Source organism: Vidua chalybeata, chromosome 1, assembly GCF_026979565.1.
Source record: "Vidua chalybeata isolate OUT-0048 chromosome 1, bVidCha1 merged haplotype, whole genome shotgun sequence".
Lineage (NCBI taxonomy): Eukaryota > Metazoa > Chordata > Aves > Passeriformes > Viduidae > Vidua > Vidua chalybeata.
In genome coordinates this window covers 34,140,455-34,164,561 of record NC_071530.1, presented here as the reverse complement: position 1 = coordinate 34,164,561, position 24,107 = coordinate 34,140,455, and the positions used below count along the sequence as shown (strand labels likewise).

The following is a 24,107-nucleotide window of genomic DNA, read 5'->3' as shown; positions in this document are numbered from 1 at the left end:
CCAGGAGTCCTTCAACCCAACAAAAGTGATTAAAGGGAACATTGCACGGGTGTGGGCAGTGCTGCAGGTCATGAAAGTGGTTTGATCATTGTTTCAGTACAGAATAGTGTCGTTAGATCATGAATTAAGTTTTCTTTTAATTGATTTTGGGGACCTTCCCTGATCTGAGAGAATGCCTTTCCACGGTACATGACTTTTTAAAACTCTCAGCCAAAAGAGACATCATAGTGTGGTGAGGAATAAAAATGCTCATTTAATTACTGAAATGAGATAATTTTAGAGATTACTAATGATATATGTTATGTCCTCTGTGCTTGACTGTTAAGTGCAAATGGACCTTTTATTTACTCTCCAGTGGCATATCATGAGGTTATTTGATTTGAATTAAATGTTGTTAAATTCTGTGAAAATGGCATTCTAATTTTTCTCTATGTCAAGCTTCATTAAGTGTATTTGCACTTAGAAATTGCAAGCAAGATGTTAACATTTCAAATGGTTAAAAACGGAATATTTAAAAAGTAAAATTAAATAGCAGCAGTCTTGGAGGTCTTTTTCTCTATGGGACATTTCCAGCACTGCTTATTTCCTGTTGATTTGATTCATTAATATTTTGCCTATCAAATAAATACATTAATGATTGCATTTGGTTGCAGCAATAATTGTGTGTTTCAAATAAAAACTAATTAGCATAGTAAGTGGAAAAGCATCATGGCACATGAAGTGTGCTTGCGGTTCATTACATCTGAAAGATCACAAAGACCTTTTTTGACATTTGTTGCTTTCAGCCAGTTACCAACAATTATGTTCTGTTTGAATAGAAATTAAGTAGCTGATTTACAGCATTACTCTTTTTAAGCTGAGGCATGAGCTACTGAGATTGAGGGTGTCTTCCATCACAGTGCACTAGAATATTTTCTGAAAGGGTTAGGATTATACCCTCCTACACAGCTCTCTGTCTTGTAGTTGCTGCTGGAGATTTGTTTGGGTTTTCAGAGAAGGTCATAGTGGGAGATGACTTAAATTTGGGTTGATTGTGTTGCCATTGTTTGTGCCAGAAGCAACTGCAGACTCTGGGTGCCAGCCTGTTCAGGTGTGCCAGAGGTCTGAGAGTGCCCTAGAGGACTGAGCTGTATCTCCAGTCAGCACCACTCCAAAAGGGACCAGGAAGGCCCACAGCTGGGATGTTTTATACTGCTCAGCCTCAGTTAATGGAAATTATTTTGGGGACAGAGAATTGGAAAGTTCTCTTAATTTCTGGTAAGGGAAAACTCTTCTTAAGGCAGTAGATTATCTGTAATAAGGATTTAAAGAGTAGCAAAGTAATACATGTTCAAATAAACAGATGAAGGCATGACTAAATTGATCAAGTGTTTTGTTTGAGAACTTGAGTTCTTATTTGTGTGTTATTTGTATATAATATGTGGTACTGGAAAGTTATGCACACTCTCATTTTTCACTTTAATTGCCTGTTTGAAGGCAGCATGACAGATGCAGAGGTTGCTTTCAGCAACTGAAGAGCACTGTGGTCACTTTCTATTGTGCAATAATTAACTTAATTGCAGAAATTAGAACATTTTAAAAATATTCAGGATCCTTGACTGGACTCCATGCATTCTTTCTCTTTTCTATTGTCCATATCTGAAATAACCTTTTCTTGTATATAGTTATATCAATTTTTTTTTTCAATGAAAGATGTTTTTCAGGTTTGCAAGTCCTTCTTCTTTGTTTACTTGGCTATTTGGCTTTTAAATTAAAAATGGAAAATGTCAAATTATCATCTCAGTTGTATTGCTAAAATACTTTTAGTAACTGTGCACTAAATTAATACATGTGAAGTTGTAATCAGAACACTGTTTGTCTGGACAAGATAAGGGATGACCATTATTTTTAAAAGTTCACAGTCTGAATTAAATAGTGGCAGTTTGTAAGGATGAAACAGGATTGCTCCAAAGTAGTGCTATATAAAAAGTTCTATTCTGCTGTAAGATCAAAGCACAGGCTTGTTTCTGTGTAGGTTATCTGAAATACCATGTGTTATTTTATCACCCACCAAGATACCATTTTCTCATATGACAAAACCCTGAGTTCTTGTGTCTCACAGGGGTTGTGTTACAAAATGGAATTTCAGTTGTGTTAGTTTGAGTTAGTCAATGGATGTTGTTGGTTGTGGTGTTCTCAGAGGTTTTTGTGCTTTAGTTTTCCATGATTTTCTGCTTTTGAACTTCTCTCCCTTTTTTTATACTTCCTTTCGCAGTGGTGTCCTCTGATTGCATTTTAGAGGTTCTGCATTCATTAAGACAGTGAAGCTGAAAGGCTGGGAGTGCTCTCCCTGGGATCATGGTGTCTTTCCAATGAAGAGGCAGTTTTTACAAATTACCATTTTCCTTGGGAACTCCACAAGGACTGCCTCACGTCCTTGGGAGGTGCACCAACATGAAGGGGCCAGTGTGTGCTAATCCAGGGTGTTAAGTCAGCAGCTGCTGCTTTGCCTTCCAGCTGCCTGTGTGTGCATTCCCAATTTATACTTGTTGGGTTTTTTTACTGAGGCAGCCTCCATTTAAATAAACCTTCTGTTTGACATTTCCTTTTGCTAACCACTTGTCTACATGCGTAATATGTAATTTGCAGTTATGAAGATTAATGATAACCTTTTTGTGCTTGAAAGGCTTTAGGAGAAGTCCACAGTAGTTCAGCTTTTGGGCTGTGACTTCTGATGCTTTGCCTTGTCTTTGGACTGAATTATTCTCCTGCTGTAATGCAGCAATTGCAATTGCTCAGTTGCTGAATTGCTCAGTGTGGAAAGTCCACAGGCCTGGTATGAGCAGCAGCAGAGCACCAGCCCAACAGAGCTGTCCCCAGAAGGACAAAAATCCTGCAGTTTCATGACCTTCTTGTATGACTTATGTAACCTGTGTCTTTAAGGGTCTCTTTTTTCATGGCTTCATGCATTTGAGTACAATTTGATGGGGGAAATAAACTGTTTGCAGCTAACTGAGAAGTTTTTGCAACTCTGGGATAGACCAAGCAGCCAGAATTTTGTCCTTAAACATATTCTGGAGCCTCTAGCCTTCACCAAAGCTCTGAAAGTTTACATAAGTACAGTGTTTTCTTGTTTGAACTTGCCTGAATGTAGCTTTCTTAGTCATCTATTTAGAGGGCTAAGTCGTCTGAAGAGCTTATTGTGGAAATGTGAAAGTTGGTATCTGATCTCTTTCACACATTTTGATAAGTCCATCTCTGCGGCATTTAACACCTTAATCTTAGAAAGAACCTAAACTCATGCTTAAATAGTAAAGGTGTTCTTGAATTCCAGATTTAAAACTCTTGCAGAATCACATTTATCTTCCAGTGTTCGGTCTTTGAATTGAAGAGCATGATCTCCTTTTCTGAAGATGAGGACATTTTTTTTTTCTGTTAAAGATATAATTAAGGGACTCTGTTAATTTGTCTGTGATTTTTTTTCTTTTTATATTTAAGAAGACACGAATAACACTGCATTTGGAATTGATACTGTGAAACTCATAATGGCTTCCTTGTAATGGAGGTTTTAGATGGGGAGAAATTTCCAGTAACATTGAATTTATCTATTTCTGGCTTTTTAAGCTACATCCACATAGGAACAATTGCAGACTTCTGAGGAAGCCAACAGAAATATTTGCCTTGGCATCATTAGTGAAGCGAGCTAGTTTCAAGGGAAGTGTAGGTTTTAATTAACTAGCTGAGCTGACTTATATCAGCCAGTTTCAAGGCCAAGTGAAATACAAGACAGGCACTCTGTGAACCTGCTGGTGGGCGAGCAGAACGTGTGTATGGATGTTCTGGCAAAGTCAGGTTTGAGTCTGGGGAACCTCTGTGTTGGCAGTTTACCCCAGTGTGATCTTGCACAAAAAGGTGAGATTATCATTAACATCTCCAAGTGACTTGGGAGAGACTTGTAAGTCCTTGGTCCTTGCAAATATGTGCTTTTAAAATCCTTTTAAAATCCTTTTAAAATCCTTTGCAGGGCTGTTATTTTCATTACATTAAAGGCATTTTGTTACTCTTTTGGAGATTAAACTGAAATGGAAATAAGACCCTTGGGTTGTCAAGGGGAGTTTTGCCTTTTTGCTTTTGTTGTAACCACTTGGTAAAAAATTGATATGACTTACAGAAGACATATTTTTCAAATCTAAGTCTTTTTAAGAAAGGGACATCTCTAAACCCTTCCCTCCAAAAAGTAATATCTGCAACATCAATGAATTGTCTTGTACTTCTCACTTCACCAGAGGCTCACTGGAGCTCACTGAGAGACCTTGTTTGTTAGGCTGAAATTTGTTCCCTAATAATCACCCCCACACTCAATTAGCATAGTACCTCCTATGACAAAGATGGATAAAAGGATAATTATCAGCCATAAAGAAGCTACTCAGGCTGTTGGTGGGTGAAATCTGTTGGAGGATTACAGCTACCAAAAAATTTTGACAATCCAGCCACTGCATTTGTGAGTGAGTAGGGATTCATGTCTCCTTCTTTAGGCACCTGGACTTCTGTCAGTCTTGACCTCAACCTCTGCTTTTGTTAAATGGTGGCAGGGTGGGATTAAAACCGGACTGGCCAGTTCATATTTGAAATGTTGAAGAGCAGTATAATTTTTACTACCTTTAGGTCATTATCTTTCTTCTGAGACTATCTTTACCACTTTGCTAGTGGTAGTGACCTTTCCTGGTCTCTGTAAGAAGAAAGTTTGTGGTTGTAAAATAATGCCACTGGAATTTGTTAACATTTTGTAAGGTGAAAAGTGATCTTTCACAGTGATTTAAAACCAGAGCTCTTATGAAGGTGAAGTTGCTTCTAATAACTTTCTTGTATCTTGTAGAGTAAAAACTTATTGCTGCATTATATACAGTGAAGATGTGGTGTGTATTTTTGTGCAGAAATATTAATGTAGAACCAAGTTATATAATTGAAGACTGTGTTTATACAGGATATGTATGCCTTTGTTTATTATTTGCTCTCTTTAAAATACTTTGCCAGGTTAGGATTTTGCAGTGCTTTCAGGCTGCAAAATTCTGTGTACTGAGGTGATTTAGTAATCGTAGAATGCTTCAGTAGTCAGTGATTTATTTTGTTAGAACATACTCCACAGAAAATGCCTGGCTTTGTGTGAATAGTTCAAAGATGGCTCAGTGCAATTTATGGTCTCTCCGCCTTAATTATACACTCATACTACTTGTCTAGTTGTCCAGTATAAAGCAAGTTGTGGATGTGAGAAATTGGAGGGGTCTTATCCTCCAGATGACTGAGTAATTCTGTCTCTCTTACGGATGTTAGCATCCACACTTCAGTCATTTAAATAGTGAGGTGCTGGGATGCAGAGCAAAATTCTGGAGTAGTTAGTGTAAGACAAAAATTTCATTTTAATAATATTTCATTAAAAAAAAAAGAGAAAAAAAATCTGGCACCATAGTGAATGAGAAGGACGTAGCTTAAGAAACTCTCACAGCACTGCAGAAAGTAATTCTTCCCACTGTGGAATGAAATCAGTGGCACATAATGTTTGTAAGAAGAGACAAGCAATGAAGGCAGCTAATGTTCAGCAGCTGGCAACTTGTTCTACCAGATTTAAGGTGTTACTGCAAAACCAGTGAAGTAGTGAGTCTTGGATAACCCTTGTTAATTCAAGAAGTGAGGGAAGCTAGTTAATGTTAATCAACCAGTCCCCTCAATTTCTGGAGTAGTTTTTGTGTGTGTGCTGGATATTTTTCTTACAAGAACGGGAACTCAGATCAGCCTTCAGTTATATTGCTTAAGTATTTTCAAGAAGAAATTTGTCATTTGTGAGTGTTTAAACCATTATAGGTGTCTATTTGGAAACTATTTAGGCTACATTTGGCTGACTTTGACCAGTCTATGTGAGTTTGAAGAAACATTGACTAAACATGTAACGTTATACAGGGCCATTTTTCTGAGATTGACAACAGATTTTTGTCTCCCCTGCTCGTCATTCCCAAGTCAGATTAAGCGAGAGCGTTATGATGCAGAACATCCTGGTCAGTGGGGCAGCACATGTTCAAAGACATGCTTTGGGGCAGCATGAGTGGTTTTAGAAGGCATTGCTAGTGTCTGTATGAATGTGCTTAGGCATGAGAAAAGCAGAGTGCTGGAAGTCCAGGCTTGAAGGTTCAGCATCAGAGAATACTGCTGCTTAATCTCACTGTAGATCTACATGCTATTCCTTAAAAAAGAAAGAAAAATAAAAAAGCACTAACTACTGGGGTTTTTTTAATCAAGTTTGAGATGGTTGTGATCTTTTTGTAGTTGTTAAAAATGTATGTTCACTCTGCTCAAAAAAGTGCTAACTATCATCAGGAATGTAAGCAGAGACTGCCTAAATTGGAAGTTAAATACAATAAAGGGGGTGGAGGGGTCAGGCTGGGGCAGAAGGGAAGAGGGCAGTGCCCAAGTGGTTATCAGCATCTCCTTGAAAGTTTTATCTTGTTCTTATGTTGGGACATTTTGAGAGGGGAGCATAACAGAAAGCAGCAGAGAGCAATGAAGGGCAGGATATAGGAAGAATTGGAGTTAGAAAGGGGCAGGAGAGAGGAAAGGCACTGTCTGAGGCTGGGCAGAGGAAGAGGGAATGGAGGCAGAAAGGAATTGACTGGTGGCATTTTTAGACAGTGAGAAAAAAGCTGGCAGTGGTGGGCCAAATGTGTGTGTTCTTGGGTAGCACAGCCGTGCAGGGTGGATGCCGAGAGGCTGCCAGTGTGCCCCCTCATGCCCCTCAACTGGGGAAGGACTGTGCCAGGGCCCCAGGGCTGCTGCCACCTGTGGCACAGCGTGTCCAGTTTCTCCTCTCTTCTGCTCTTCTCTGAGGGCCTTACCATGGCCCCAGAACAAGTTTATGTGGGTTTTTTTAATATTGTAGCTGAGGAAGACCCAGCAGTGTTACATGTAGTTCCTACTGCAGTGCAGAGGTGAATGCAGCATTCTCATGACTGGCAACCCAGCACGTGGTTGCAGAGGAATAAAAATGTGTCAAGCATTCTAAGTGCTAAATTCATACAAGATTTTTTACTGTGGCTTGGATTATTTTGTGGAATTGGTATATGCAGCATAATTGACTTTAAAAACATGTGAAGTCTGATACATGGAGAGGGAAGGGATAGATAGATTGAATAGAATCTGCATTGTGTTCATCTTGTGACAGGCAGCACCTACTGAGAAACAGGAGTCTGCCTTTTCCAGGTGCCAGCAGGCAAATTGCTCTCTGCTTTGATAACACACTCCTACAAAAGTTATGGGGCGTTTGGTTTTTGTCTTGTATTTTCATCTTCAGCTGATGTTATGGGGAGCTGCTGGCAAGCTGTGGGAAGGGTGGTGGACTCTCCATTAGAGCCTTTCCTTGTCCTCTCCCACAGATAACATGCAGCATTCTGATGTAAACCAGCCACAATTTTGTCTCCTTCAGTCACAGAAACTGTTGTTTATAGGTGGAGGTTAATCCCATTTAAGATCTGGATTAGCAAAGACATAGTCATTTAACCACAGATGCCTGAACTTGGATTGCAGCTGATTCCTTAAGCTTTAGCTTTCACATTTTTCAGATTCTGTACTGCCTTAGTGTGTGACTCTGAACTTCATAAAAAGTGTTAGCAAGTTGTCTTCACAGTTCAGTTGGACAAAACAATCCTTTTCCAGGCTGAGAAACAAGGACACCATTGCAGCTTCAGGCCCAAAAATTAGAAACAACAGCCAATTGAGGAGAGCGGATGGGACTTCATAACCTGAAGCTGTAATTGGACAATTAACCCAAATATGTAAATGGACCAAAACTTACAAAAGTTTTTTTCACTTTTATAAAAGTGAAAACTTGTGACCAGTCTTCCATCTTGGGTCCGTCTTGGGTAGAGCCATGACCAGGCTCTTGTACTGGCCAGTGTGTATCCCTTAAATGCCTTGCAATAAATACCTACTTTATTCCTTAAACTCTGTCCAGCCTCTGTTCCAGGTAGCCTCTCTAGGCATCACAGCAGTTCTCAGATAGTCCTGGCAGGGATTAATGCACTGCAGACATTCTGCATCAAGACAGTTCCATGGCAGGCTGCGCACCGCCGAGGTGTAAATCTAAGAGAGCTCACCATGTCAGTAGTTGTATGCTTGGCCTGCTAAATGATGGTGGATTTTATAGAAGCAAAGGCAAATATAAGATCTCTGTATGCTGTGTGAACCTAACTTCCTCAGAGAGGTGAATTAGACACCATGGGAGATCACTGATGTCTTTGGTTAGCTTCATAAGGAGTGTGATGTGCTGGCAATTGCTGCAGAATTTCCCCAGGCACCAGCAAGATCTTTTCCTCTTAAGAACAACAGTTTGCTGGTTGGCTTGGGACTTGCACTTTTATCCCTCTTCACTGAACTTTCATAGAGTTATTTATCTCTTCAGGAATATATTGATAAAAGCATATTAGCAAATCCTGCAACCTAAGCTGTGCAGGAGCAAGTGTAAATAGAAAGGATAGTAGATAGAAGGATCAGTCTGAGCTTTGAGAGGCAGACAGGAGATTCCCTTCTCCTTGAATAAAGACATTATCTGCTTCAGCAGTGGTGTGACAAATACACCAACCCTCAAGCACCGTCCCCATTCAGTTCAGTTAAAAATCTTCCTTAAGGCACAGCAGCAGAGACAGAATTCGAAACAATTGTATCATGTTTTAAACCCCACAAAAACCACCAAAAGTGACTGATCACATCAAACTAACGTGCTTATCAAGATAATGAGTTTTTAAACATTAACAATGCTTAAAAGCTGTAGGAGGAAGCAAGAACAGTCCAAAATACGGGATTTGCTTGGAGTGCCCCACACGCTCCCCCTCTCACCAAACACAATGTAGATGGTTCTGTGAAATAAAAGATGAATAGCAGCAGTGCTGTGGGGACCCATTTGGTTTTTATTCTTGATAGTTAAAACATAGAAGTTACACGCAGAATTGCTTTCAAGTAATGCATAAAATGTGGTATTAATGACTATAGTAATCTGCACAGGCAGGATGCACACTTTCCATTGGGAACTTTTGAAGACTATTTATGCTCAGCTCTTAAAGGTGCCTATCAACTATGCAGGGCAAAGTTGTGTTTGAAACTTCAATACAACTCTGGGTTTTGGTATAAGAAAACTGTCTAAACTATGAACATACTCCCTTGGCTTTGGTTTCAAAAATTCAAATCAAAACTCCTTTGTTAGATAAAAGCACAACTTAACTGCAAAGGACAATGGAAATGGTGATTGAAAACATATTTTTTCATTTGAGTGAGAAAGTTAGCACTTGAGGGAATTTGGATTTGTTTGCTTTGGGGCTTCTGGTGGGCAGTGCTCTGCTTGGCAAGCATTTTGCTTCAAGAGCATTTTTGTATGACTTTTCTGACTCAGAGCTTCAGAAAATAAGCTGTAGAGAAGGGAGAGAACAAAACTCAGAAATGCAGAAGAAAAGTCTCAAGACCCAACAGACGAGATCTAATCACTCTTGGAACATCTTAAAATGTTAAAATAGCTACATTAAAAAAGACGCAAGCTTGAGCCATTTAACACTATAAATCATGGAAAGCAGTGAAAACTAGTATTTATGAGGGGGATTGTGAAAGCTTGTGTGACAGTTGGAAATTACATCACTGTTGATGTTTCAAATTCTTGCGTAAAGTAATGCAATACTGTGTTTATGAATGAATGAGCGAGGGATGGAGCTGTGTTAAGTGTACTCTGTGGATAAACTGGGTTGAGCTATTTCGTATCTCTTGTGTCCACTTAGGTTACTTTTCACCATTCAGTCCCCTAATTTCAGTGTAAATGCACAAAGCTCAATTCTGTGTATTTCTTTATTCCAGATACAGACCCACGTGTATTAGAAAAACAAGAACTTCAGCAGCCAACCTATGTTGCTCTAAGTTACATTAACAGGTAGGTGTGGTTATTTTTCAGGTGTAACTGATCTTGGTTTAAACAATATATATTCTAACAAATGACATGCTAATGGATGCATGTATGTTTTGCATCATGGGATATGACACTATCATAACACCTGTTTTATAATAAAACAGTTGAATTAAAATTTAACTAAATTTTAATGACTTTTGCATAGGGCACATGCAGCCCTTCAGCTGTACTGCTCAAATATTTAGGAATGAGGTTTTAGCTTTTGATGTTTTAGCTAAATCTCATGCCAAACAAGATAATTTTTCTTGGCTTAGTTTTCTATTGTAGCTCACACAAGTGAGTAGAGAAAGATTTCACTTATGATTGAAAAAAAATTCTATCTGATAATAGTTCAGTATATAAGCAGATTTTTTACAGAACTTCAGAAGTTTTTCAACCACAATATATATATTTTTAAATCTTACTTACCAGCCCTGTATAACCTAAAACTCGAAAGCAATTAAGAAATTAAATCATTTTAAATGTACTTTTCTAAGTAACAGAGCCCCAGCTTTTCAGTTATTGACTGATAGTGGTACTGAAACATCCAGGGTATTCCAGCATGGATTATTACTTTTTATACATAGAAGACCAGTTTACTTTTTTAGTTTTGCTGTCTAGAGGATGAGATACAAGCTCATAACCCTGTTAGCTTGGAAGATTAGCCCAAGATTCAGTTTGGCGTAGACTCAGTTGATTCAAACTCTCAAGGGTCACGCAAAATTTTTCTTTATAATTCTATTTTGTTTTAAAAATGGGGAAAAGTGAGACAAAAGCAAAAACCAACAAACTTAAAAGCACAGAATCCCCTGTTTGACTTTTTATAATGTTTGCTGTGGCAAAAAAGTGTCAGTGGGTGTGTGGGGGAAGAACACTTTGAGGTACGGAAGTAAGAAGTGGTGTTCACTTGATGAAATGACTACATTTTCTCCACTACATGAGCCTATGATTAAGAATAGCCAGTATTGACATGATTTCCTACTTGGCAAGTAACTCTTGTTCTTCCTGGAGACAGTCCGACTCCTAAAGCATATTTTGAAATTAGCCATGACCCTTTTTAACACTTAGTTCTGCTGATCTCATTTAATGTATAAAACTTTTTTTTCCAGTATGTAGGCTTAGTATGCTGTTGTGCATGTTGGTATGTTTCCCTCTTTCCATCATATACTTGGGTGTTTTCTCTTTTTGCTTCTGAGGTTATTTAACTTAATGTGAGAGAGGGGAAAGCTTTTGGTTGTTTTTTTTTTTTTCTTAATTAGGGAAAGGCTTTTTAAGACCACATACTTGACCATGGGACTTGTTTTAAGGCAGTGGGACTTGATCATCCAGTTTGGAATCAGACTACTTTTAAAGTAGTTTGGAAGTGATGACTCATCTAGATTTCATTATTTTGGTACCCTTTAAACAGAGTTCTGTGTGACTGAGACAGTTTTAGTTGCCACATAATTTGTACAAACTTTCTTACCCTGTCATTTCTGAAAAGTAATTCTGGAGAACTGAACTGTGTTGTTTGTATAGTAAACCTGAGTCTGAATTGACTTGTGCTTGAACCAACTGCTATTTAGTTGCTCTTTTAGTTGTATTTTAATTTTTTCCGAAGTGCTAGTATCTTTCATTGAACCACCTGCTCTATGCAACTCAAGCTCTTGAGGGAGCAGCAATATCCATTACAGTACGAGACATGCCTTTCTATTTCCCACTACATATGCCAGAGCTGAGTTCTGCTTTGTTGTCCCAGGCTACGAACTCAGATTTTGTAGCCTAATACATGTCATAAACATGTTGCATACTGTTAGATATCAAACACCAGATACTGCTGCACTTTTTTTAAACCCATGCTTTTCTGGCTTCCAAGTGGAACTGAACTTAGCTCAGTTCCTGCTGTGAGTTACAGACCTTAAAACCATCTTCCTCTGCAAGTTTGTATATTCAATATGTTCTGTGTGGGCCATACGGTCTCGTGGAGCCTGGGAAAATAGGGACAGCTGATTCTCAGGGACTGCCAAAATTGTACGATAAGATGTACACTAAATATATGTTGTGGTAGAAAGATTAAATGGGTGTGCTTTATGCTCTGCCCATTGCCCTGTTCTGTGGTGGCTATTATGAGCTAAAACAAAACATAAATCTGGGTTGTCTGGCTTGATAGCTGGGAGGATAAAGTATCAGTAAAACAGATAGTAGAGAGGGAAGGGTACTGGAGCCTCTGTTTACAACTTGAAACATACTCTTGTTTCCATTTCCCTTCTATCCCTAGTTATTTTCTCAGGCATATTATTTTGGCAATACTGTTTGAGCTCTGAAGTTCTGAGGCAGCCCTCAGATTGTGGATGTCTAAGTCTGTAAGGCTCCAACTCTTTCTCCGCTGGAGATTTACTGCCATTACAGCTTTCAGTAACTACATACAGATGCTGCTTCCATAGTGTGTGATCCTCATGTAGACAGATAACATTCCTTTTAAAACGGGTGGACAAAATATAAATTATGGGTCATAATGGTTTGTTACTGCTACATCAAACACTTCCATCAGACACTGAATTGCCACAAATCCCTTTCTCAGACAAAGTTTAGTGTAGCTTTAGTGCAGTCCCCAGTATTGATGGCTATTCCCTGCTTTCTTCTGCTTTGGTTCCTTAGAAGTCAGAATTGGAATCAATAAAAGACACACTACAACCAAAGCAGATGCAGTTAGTCTGTTTCCGTTCTATAAATACAGGAGAGGTTTGTCTGCAAGGAGTTCAATGGTGCTACTACAAGAATGGAATACTGGCTGTGATCTGTCAGGAGTAGTTGCAAATGGGCACTTGGGCCAACATCCCCCAGTACTTTCTAGAGGCATTTCCTTTGTAGATGGGTCAAGACACCTTTATATTTTCTATTGCATTGAAATGCAGTAGTTAGCCACAGTGATTAATATTGCTTATGGTGCCTCTTAAATGCAGGTTTTATAGCTTTAAGTTAATAATCATGACTACGAATTTTGCTTGGTATTCATTCAATCTACATTGTTTGTGCCTCTGAGTGTGCTAGTCTGGGTCTTTAGAGGTGGTGGTTCTCAAGGTTGCTCTGTTACCTGGCATTGCAGCACACAGCCAAGGATTTTAGACTGGTACAGTCTGATGGAGAGAGACTTCTCAGTATTCTCATATATGAAAGTTTCTTTCCTGTGGATACTGCTGGTTACCTGTTAATGAGGAAAGCAGCTGTTGTGGGAATGTTTGGGCTTTTTAAAGAACAGCAAACCAAACATACCAATATTGTAGCACAAGTGAGAAGACAACAGAGGCATACAAATAATTCCTTTGTCTGAAAAGGTAATACTAAAAAAATGTTTATAATAAAAAAGTTTTATTCCCAACTTAGTGAATGAAAAATTCTTTACAATTAAGTTTTAATGGAGGTATTTCAACTTCTAGATTGTAAGTATCAGAAATAGGAAAAAAGCATAAATTATTGGAGTAAATTACTTTCACCTTGATTATGAAGGGTGGGAAGTGCCATAGTAACATGTCTTATTGGAAACATATACCATAAAAAGAACAATTAATTCTGTATTTATTACAATTTCCATGAAATACATTTTTCTTAAATACAGTAATTGCTTTGTTTTAAAAAGTTTCATCCAGATGGGGAAAAAAGAAAACTAGTATGCACCTACAACTGAAACTAAGCAGTCATAATTATATGCTGTTTCTACTTCAAATTGCATAACAGCTATATTAGGAAAATGTTGAAAATAAAGACTGTTGTAATCTTAAAGTCTTTTAAAATGTAGCAAAATACTTTAATTATGTTAACCCCAGGTTCTTTTTAATAGTGTTTTTCTATTCATAATTGAGGTCACAGAAGACGGGTTATATAATAAAATATGTTTTAAGTATCAATCCTGCAAGCAGTTAGAGCACACTGGTGAGAACGTTTTCAGTGTTGCCCGTGGGCAGTCTGTTGAATGAGTCTGTTGAATGTCTATAAAGTTCATTCTCATGCACAACTGGGAGCACAAATTAAACCTGTGATCAAAATTGGATGTCATTCTTAGATGAAGAGCCCAAGATTATCCTTGCACATCTCTGAACCAATCTAACATTTTCGCTCCTCCTTCCAGATTTTGTTTTTAGCTAGCAAGATTTTGCCTCACTGTTATCATTGTAAATTTCTAAAGGCTTCAGGCATCTCATCTCCCCTCATTTCCCTTTTATTTCACCTGTCATTGACTTCTCAAGACAAAGTTTTCTTACTTTGCCTGCTTTTTTTAATACCATGAGAAGTAAAATCAATAATTTCTGTGAACATATACATTTGTGAAAGAAATAAATTGCATGTAAAGTTCTGGCCACTGCAAACTCTCCCTATGTCTTGTCCAGTTCACTATTTCTGGCTCTACTGCTATTACCTGTTTTTTCCAGGAGCAAAACAAACAGCCAACACCATAGGATTTAATGATTACTTGAAAGTTGTTTTGAAAAGTGGCAAATTTTTAGGTAGTGTTATATTTAGTATGCACTATGTTACTAATGCAGTAACAAGAAGGATGGTTTTGGATTTGAGGCAATGCACTTTGACTCCATCTGTGGGTTTTGTTGCCTGGAATCAGAAGAAAAACTTTTGCAAATAATATTGAAGTGGTAATATAAATAGCTATTCTTTAATGAAAGCTTTCGGGTGCACAAAATACAGGAATGTGCACATGTGGCAGAGGATTTCTATGATTTCTATAAGGTCAATTAATTAGTATATCTAGCAGGTACAACCAATAAGGGATCAGTTGCCCCAGCAACCCACCCTTGGGTCTGCCCCTTGGATTTGCTCCAGGGGGTTCCTTGCCCTTGATCTCTCTCAGGTGCTGGTGTAAAACAAATGTCCATGTTAGAAGTTCTCTTATTGAGAGTAAGACTAAACAGAATTTCAAGAATGTGTTAGAAAGGGTTAGCTATTGTTATAAAGTGTGAGAAAGGCTGAGAAAGTGTTAAAAACTATACAACTATATATTAAAAATCTATAAAACGAAAAATATAGGAAAAAGCTAAAAATCTTTAGGTATCAGTTTCTTAGCAGAGCATCCAAACCATGTGATACTGAAAAAAATTGCAGTTTTCTTGTCGTTCAGCCCTGAGAAATTTTCCTATGAGCAGTAGTTGCATAAGAAGCCAATGAAAGACTGTAGCCTCTTGGAAGTCATAGCCCATGGCTGGATGTGCCATCAAAGTGCTCTATCAAACATTTTCTCACCAGCAGTGAAAATCTTGTCGCTTCCTTTTTTTCTTAGAGCACAAGCATTATGTTGTTTGAGTAATTTGTGGGAGACAATTCTGTTTTGCCCCTTTGGTTCCCTAAGATTGTTTTACTCCTAAGACTGTTGCTTATCTTGGGGTAGGACGTAGCTTCTCTTCCTGGCATTTCTCCTCCTTGCCTTTTGATGCCTGTGTACCATCACTGTAATGGCTGCTGGGGCACAGTTTGGAACGAAAGTCATGAGCCTGGAGAAGAAGTGTGTTTGTTTCTCCTTGCTTGCCATCATAATAAATACTTTTGCAGAAGGCATATGGAAGGTGAAACAATTCTGAAACGGTGAGCATCTTTCTCTAAAATAACTATTCCCTGCATTATTCACCTGATAAGCAGTAGATCAAGCTTCAAGTCTTTCTAATTAATTCAGGCACGATATTTCCACTTTGACATTGTATCATTGATGGTACATAACAGGTTGAGACATGCTACCAATAAATATATAAAACCCCTTAAAATTTATATTTTTGATCTCAAAATAGTTAATTTGGTTTTTGAATGAATAAAAAGCAACATTTTTTTAAAAAAGGTATAACTAAGAGCCATCCTAAATTTTTTTGGTATAGCATACACTGTCTTAAATCTCATGCCATGATATAGAAACGGAAGGGTAGAGACAAGGGAGACTTCCATTTCAGGAATTCTATTGTAGATGGGAACAGCCTGTGAGTCTGTAGAAGTCTTGCTGTATCACCTGTTGAGACTTGCTACATTTTATAGTGTCTACTACCAAAGTTCTTCCTCCTTGTCTTAAAATTTAACTTTTCCTTCCCATTACATGACACTGTCTCATTTGAATTGAATATCCCAGCTTTGTAGAAGTGCAGTGATTCCCTTGAATTGTTGCTTCTCATCATGTTGAAGGTGCATGCCAATGCTTCCAGTAGCTGCTGAATTGAATGCATGTGACAGGATACAGAAAGAAAAGGATCAAAGTTACATGTCAATTGCCAGATAATATTTTTCTGTGTAAGCCTATTTTTAAGTTAACAGTGATCAAGTAGATCATATGGTTTTATTCATGTAGCCATATCTTTATGCTCTGCTATTTGACTTGTTCTGGAGATGGAATAAGACAAACTTCAGATGATAATTCAAACAAGATGTGCAGAAATGAATGATAGTTAGGGTAAGGGGAATGCCTTTTGGTTTGGAAGGATTTATGCAGATGACTTTGTTTTCTCTTTCTCTCTTTACCAGTTTCAAGCTAAGCAAAGCCGAAGATTTATATGATGTACAGCTCTTCTATTTCATGTCAGCAGTAAAGATCAAAAAGCAGATTGGCACTTTAAGGAAAAGCCTTAATGCCATGCCTTGAAATCAAATTACATGGTGAATTTAAACTTAGGACAGTGAAAGAATGTGTCTTAGTTATGGGGTTGATTTTTTTTTTAATTGAGAGGGAATTCACTTTCTTATGGTAATTTTTCTGTGCAAGACTCAGGATTTTTCCTTTCCTTTTCCACCCCATGAATCTCAACTGAAAGAAGCATTGCCAAGTCAGCATCATTTTTTGCAAGTGAATGTGTGCACACCTCTGTGTAATTCAGTTACCAAACACTAGAGCTGTCAGTATAAGTCCTCAAGATTTTCAGGATTCTTGTCTCTATTGCTATTTCTTCATCCTTTGTCAACGTGGCATGCCAAAATTGATGAAAAAAACATCATGTCTTCCTGGCACTGTTTTTTGTCTTGGCCAGTTCTGTTTCAATTCCCAGCTTTCTTCATAGGTCTCTTGCACAAGTCACTGCATTTAGCGAAGGGAAAGGAGAAATACTTTATTGTCTCTTGCTTTAAAAAGGAGGGCATTTCATTTCTGTGATGTTTAAATTTGATCCTAAGCAGTAGTAATGTTCTCAGAACAACTTTGTGTTGGCTGCACAAAAAACTGTATTCAGATATTTTGCTGTCAGCAGTGTGGGCTAATAAGGCTCTCAGTATCTATTTCTCCGTGATGTACCACGATAAGGTCCTAATTCTTACTAGACTCTGGTAATAACATGTGTTCATTCTTTATATTGCAGTTACTTAAGATATTAGCAGAGCAATTTGGAAAATACATTAATGTGCCCAGGTTCAGATCCTCTGCAGAAATAAGAACTTGGAGAAACTGTTATACTTTGATTTACAAGTGAAGGATGAGCAAAAATTTTGCAATTGTGATTAGTTTTCTTTTCAAGTACAGTCTGAGTTAAAATGGATGAAAGGAGTGGCTCTTCTTCCTGTCTCTTCCATTTAGAAAAATTGCTGACATATATAGCTAGTTACCTCCTATCCTGGTACGTTTATTTTCTTTAAATCACCATCAACAACAGCAACAAAACATTATGTGCACAGGAGAAAATTACAGACTGAGTAGATAACTTCTTAGGAAAGGTTCATTCCGTCCAGTGTTTTGCTAAAAGCTTGTCATGACAATCTTAGCTACATATGATGACTTGCAGATTGGTAAATTTGCTGTCCTTGGAATCCCAAGGCAGCCCAGACCAGCTGCTGGTAGTTTTCATTGACTGCAGCCTGATTTTTTATGAACCTAAAATTTACTTATCACTAACCTTGTGTATAAAAGTAGTTGTGCTTCTTTGTCTAATTTCACTGATTTTTATAAAGTAACAATATTTCATTGTAAGGCTGCCTACTTAGATTCGTTGCAAAAAAGCAGTCATAGGATTAATCTACAGAATGCCTTAAAATTAGATTTTCAAATAAATTTGGTAGTTCAAAATACAAATTATTGAATTACTTTTTTTTCCTATGTTAGCTTTTAGTTATGTGAGCACATTGTGCATTCTCAGATTCTTTCCAGTAGTGAATATCCCACTAATTTATTAAAATGCAACAAACCATAGCCATAATTCCTAAGGTGTCTAAAGACGCTTGATGTTTTCCTCTCTTCTCCTTCATTCTCATTTTTGCATATAACACTTCTAGGTTAGGGCTCTTGCATGTCATTTGCAAAGTCTTGGTAGTATTCAGTGAGAGATGGAGCCTAGAAACATAAAGGCCACATAGCAAACAGAGTCACAGCACAAGGCTTATACATTGTCATAGGCATTCAAAAGTAGGGCCACAATTTGGAGGTTGTATGCCAAGGCTGTCCAAGTCAGGCTTTAGGGCAGCCTATAGCCTAGACTAGAGATTAAGTGCAGATGAGAGAATATTCTTAGTGCTTAGAGAACTTGGCTCGTGAGGAAAGAACATTGATGTCATCTTCCGCTACATGAAACCTACTCCAAAGTGTTACTCTCAGCCTTAATATTTATTAAATACGTTTGCGATTGGGTTGACCTCTCAATTTGATTCTGAGCCAGAGAGAAAATTTTATATCCTGCAAAGATACATTCCTTATCCCACCACTTCCTCCGCAATACTTGAGCGTCCCGAGAAATGGAGACCAGGTGGAGAGCTTGACAAAGTTGGTTTCTTCTCTTATTGAGGCCAAGGGTGCATTTAGCAGGCCAGCAAGGGAATTTTGGAGTCCACCAGTAAAATGCTTTTGAAAGATGGTTCTCCTAGGTTTATGACTGGAATAGCACAGGTTATAGTAGTCTTTAAGCACCTTCAGTAGAGAGATGAAAGGAACCTGTGTTGTACACTGGAATCCTGACTAGGTTTCATGCTAGAACAAAATGAAGGTCAAAACTGAAGCCATCTGAAAGCAACTGGTAGATATGAAACATAAGCATGAAAGAGAGCAGTAAGGGATAAGGAATTAGTGAAGCTGGACTGCCCTGATTGTGAGCAGGTATTATATAGTAAAAGATTTTTTAATTTGATGAAAACAGAGGAAAGAAGAAAAGGTTCCTTTGGCTTTTGGTTTTCCTTTGGGGCTGCTCTCCTAAATTTGTAAAGTGCTGAGAGGAGGAAGCCCTGGCACATCATCTATGATTTTTGTTTAATCTACCTAATTTTGCCAAGATAGTATTTTATCATGTAATCAGAAAATAATTTTTGACAGTGTAGAGACAATAGGCTATAGGGCTTACTGGATTTTTGTTATGAATGTAAAAACAGAGAAGAGTAAAAAAACAATTTTTGATCTTGTCCTTGGATTTTTCTAAAATGTCTTGTCCAGAACTCAAACAGTGAAGACAATTTGCAAGGCTCTAAAAGCAAGAACTTGCATGACAAAGTAGAAGTAAAACCCTGAAACTGGTGCAAATGCATGGGTTTTTTTCTGATGTACAGCTGTTGAATGTGTTTGTGAATAGGGGTGGACAGCTGCCTACCTTTGACCTCTGAAAGTCTAAAGTCTAATTCAATGCACTTAAACAATAGTTGTGTATGTTACATATTGTTTACATAACTTATGTTGGATTATGGTGACCTGAAACACTCAAAAAGCTTGCTTGGCTCAGCAAACAAACACTATTAAAGGGAGGCTTTATTTAACTAATTTGGCTCAGTTACAGTACAATTAGTCAGGCTGATTTAGTACGGAGTCTTGGTTTCCCTGAAGCAATACAATTTTGCAAACACTAGATTTCTTGTTCCAATTTTTCAGAGAACTGAGAAAGGTTTTCTTTCATTGTCATTGTTGGGGGTTTGTGGAGTTTTGTTGCTTTCTTTAAATCAGGCACAAGTATTTTCCCAAGTGGTATATGAGGATACAGGCAGAGATGGAAATGATTACAGCAGTAATTCCATCTACAGGTGTAGACGGGCTGCAGGGGTAGTCACTGCTGATTTGTCCTTGATTTATTGAGGAATTGCTGTGGGTTTGCCTTCCATGAGTGTTTTGTATCTAGTAATTTCTAATTAGAGTAGCTTTTGTAATATGTAAGCAAGACACTGTAACAGAGAGGGGTGTGGGTTGTGGGTTCTGGATGGAGGTGCAAAAAAGGTGACTTGTTCCAAAGTTGCATATAAGTAACATTTCGTATCTGCCACCATCAGTGCTGGGGATTGGCCAGGTGCCTTGAACGAACCTTTCCCAAGAATTTTTGAGCTGGGAATAGGCTGGATTTATTACTTGCTGTTATAGTGTGGATAGCAGGACCATTCCTCTTAACATCCAGTTCACCCATAGCTTCTGTGGTGGTGTCAATAATTTGTGGTAGTAAGTTCCACTGCTGCTACACACAATGTAAAGTAAATTCAACAAAACTCAAGTATTTGTTGAAAGCAGTTTCCTTCCCTGCAGTTGCTTCCAATGTGAAATATGCTTAATAAAGTGTTTAAAAACCTAGCCCAAAACATCGCTGTTCAAGGTGGGTTGAAGCATTTATGTGTGACTTCCCTCTCTACTGTTTCTTATTTCATTTGCTCACCTGCCATTTCTAAAAGGTCAGTATTTAGGAGAAGTTGTGAAGCAATTTAAACCAGGTTGGTCAGGCAATGCTGTTTGCAAGAGGTAAACAGTTCCTGTCCTCCATGTAGAGGATTACCAGGGCTGATGCTGACTTTTTACCACAGAGCATGGGTATAAAAGCCTGGTTTGAATATTTCCAGCACAAAGACTTTCAGCTTATGCTTTTAATGTGATCTTTGGGATCTGACCAACTACAGAAATACTGTTACCAATGTTGAGATTGTAGAAATGCCCTGAATTTGCACCCAGCATTATGTTGCAGCTCTTTAATAAAAAGAAAACCAAGCATATTACCATTTAAAATAATTAGGAAAATACCTCTTGCTAACTGTAATTCTCATAATCTGCTATATATAGTGAAAAATTACATTTTGCGGAGGCTTTCAAGAACACGCAGGGGAGTACTTAGATTTCCTGTTCCAAATAATTTTCCCATGTAAAGTATATTGCCTTATTTTTTTATAATTTTTTCTACTAATTTCTCTTGCACAGTACATAGTAATAATGCTCTTAGAGGTTGTCCTTTGTTTCTGCTGTTGTTTTTTTTTTGCCATTTAATGCAGAAAGCTTCAAAAAGGTTTGTAGAAACCTGTGGTGCAGTTATATAAAATTAATGTACTCTTCTTCATGCTAGTAAAAGAAACATACAATCAATAGGTAAAGAACTTCTAATATTTCTTTCACGCTCCATAAAGTGCAATCTCATTTGCTCTTATTGGCACCTAAGGTCCTGTGCACATAATTGTTCATTTGCATCATAGATTTTAATGTTGCTGGTAGTTTTGATTTCACCCATCTGGCTCAGTTAGAACAGTGTAAGTCAGCCCAGCTAGGCTGGGGATTGTAGACAGCACCACTGCTCTGCTGGAAACCGACCTGCATCCATTTCAGTGAGAAGGGATTTTGCTTTAGACGTAGGTGCAGTCCAGTAAGAGCCCTTGACTACATTGTCTCAAAATCTGTTATAGGAAATTACCTGTCACAGTTTCTAATTGAATATTTCTACAAATCCCACGTGTATAAATGAGGAGTGACTTAGTTGCTTGTGAAAGATCAGAGTTGATATCTTCCTACCTGATTTAAAATTATGAATATTTTTTTTCTTTAACAGTATTTTTGTGTGGGAATTAAATAATTCCTAAAACTTAATGTAACATGGATTTTGCTTTAATTTCAGACTAAGAATTTTTTAAAATTCTGCTTACATTAAATGCAGTATAAAATTACAATCTACATGCCCTCCTAAAGGTATTGTAAGTCTAGGCTTTTTTTTTTCATTTTAATTACTGGTTTAATATGATTGAGAAGTGAGGAAACATTGCCAGTAGTATCAGCTTTATAGGAAAAGATGTGGTATGTTCAGTGAGCTAGGCAATTACATGTATTTTGGCTTTGTATTCATGTGATCCATAAAAGATGTTCAGTTTCCTCATTATTATTTTTTCTTTCCCATTGCTGCCTCGGTGATGGTAAATGCAGACAGAAAATACTGCTTCAGTAAAGTTTGGACTTCATTATTTCACATCCTGAATGTCTAAAAAGCATGCTGGAGATTTTGTGCACAGGTTGTGATGAAAAGGCTTAGTTTCTTAATATATTATTGTGATGGGGAAAGAGAAGAACTATGGCACAGAGCTATTCCATCCACATTTCTTGAAAATAGTTTCTTGGCAGAAATTGTACTCAAGTAGAAGTCCATTACCATGAACAATTTTTGATTTGCAAGAGCAGTAATTGTATACATACTGCTTGTCAATGCATGTTCTTACATATGGTATAAAACTAAAACATCACTATCTGACAAGTTCTTCATTTTTGCTGATGTCCTTATTTCGTTTGAGGCATGGTTTATTGGGGCAGCATGTAGGGCAGAGTAGAACTTTGACGATGAAACCTGAAACTGGATGAAACAAACCTGAAGTCTGGATCAAGTTCACAGAGGTTTCTAAGTCTGGGTTGAATTTGCAGCCAATCTGTGCTCACTTACTGTGCATTGAAAGAACCACAAGAAATGTATTGATTTCATATGGTTTCAGCCTTCAGTAACTTCACACTACTGGTGACTTTAGTAAAAGTTGGTTGTTGCTTGCTCTAACTTCAATGAAAGGGAACTGAGGCCCATGTAAAGTGTTCTAAAAGGTCAAGTGTAGTAAGTGGTTGGACAGTGCCATCAACTAGGAATGTAGGAATGAGACAGAAAGCAAGAGACTTTGTGCTGCCAAAAGCACAAAGGAGAAAGGCAGATGTAGGCAAGATCTCCCATCACACTTGAGAAACTCCCATTTGGTCATTACTGAGCTACAGTACAAGTGCCAAGGATCAGACTGTGCATGCAGGGTGGGTCTTTTGTTGACAGGGCAGAGAAGACAAGGAAGGGCCAATTAGCATAAGTGAGGATGCTTCACCTTGTGGCTACAAACATGGGAGTTTCATGGACGATGTCTTTCAGTCAGGGAAACTCAAGGGAAAAAGTTTAATTGTGGGATAGAAGTATTTGAGGGAAGTAAAAACCTGGGTCAGCATAGTTATGGGATGACTGAAACATACCAAGAGAGGAGAATTCTTGGGACACAATACACAAACTGAGTTCAGGACAGGTTCTTCAGTGTGATGGTTGGGGGCCAGTATCTCATTTTAACAGTTAGAGAAGAGTTATTGGAGGGTTATTTCTGGATCCTGATGAGTAGATGTAAAAAGAAGGCTTTCTGCTTTGAACTGGTGCTGCTAAATAAAGTCATCTGGCTGCTAGGGAGTCACTTAAAAACTTTGTTTGCTAATACTCAGAAGATACTTGCTGAGATGGTGCTTGCAGCTCTCCCTTGTGAGCACTGTGTCACAGAAGAAATTTGATGGATGCACCTTTGAATCATTGGTATCATTCTTTGGAGGTAATACCACTAACAAACTGATCCCTTTTTATTTCTCTGTCAACAATGCTGAAATAAATCAGCTAGCACTTGGAGTTGCTGAACTTTGGATTAAGTAGCAGTGGGGAAATATATTTGGCAAAAAAAAAAAAATCTAATGATAATAAAAAGCAATCTCCCAAGACATATGTAGGAAGCCTGGTTTCTGAAGTTCCATCATACTTCTTGCCAGTCAGAATTGTGGAACCTGCTGGCCATTTTTTACTAAGTTTAGCAGTACGGTAGAGGGTCTTCAAAGTTAGATAAATTAATCTAATCTTCATCTAATAAGTTGTTGGCTGGGCAGGAAAGACCCAAATTAATGCTCTGGGTACTGAGGGAAAGGACTCAGGTGCTAAATGTTGTCTGGCAGTGCAGCTCTGGAGTAGCCTTAGCACATACGAGTTTAGAGGAAGCAGGTTTCCATTACTTCTGCCGGTCATAGGCAATTTGTCTTCTGTCCATATCATCTAGTGGAAAACTCCCTGTGGCCTTGTGTTTTGCGCTCTAATATTTCTCACAGCACTTCACAAAACTGCTGGTTTGTCCTTGGGGAATTCAGTAAATATCTATGAGAAACTAAGTGCCTTGCTGTAATACTGGCTTTGGATCAGTGGGAGCTGTAAAGAGTAGTGTAAGGTAGAAAAAGTTTTAG

At 38.0% G+C, this 24,107-nt stretch overlaps 1 protein-coding gene across 1 annotated transcript in view; it reads left to right on the top strand.

Moving 5' to 3' along the window:
• Positions 1-24,107, top strand: part of JAZF1 (JAZF zinc finger 1) — a 187,867-nt gene that overhangs the window by 93,163 nt on the left and 70,597 nt on the right. The window contains exon 2 of the mRNA XM_053966735.1: positions 9,862-9,934. Coding sequence (XP_053822710.1) covers positions 9,862-9,934 — 73 coding nt within the window. The remainder of the gene's footprint in view (positions 1-9,861; positions 9,935-24,107) is intronic.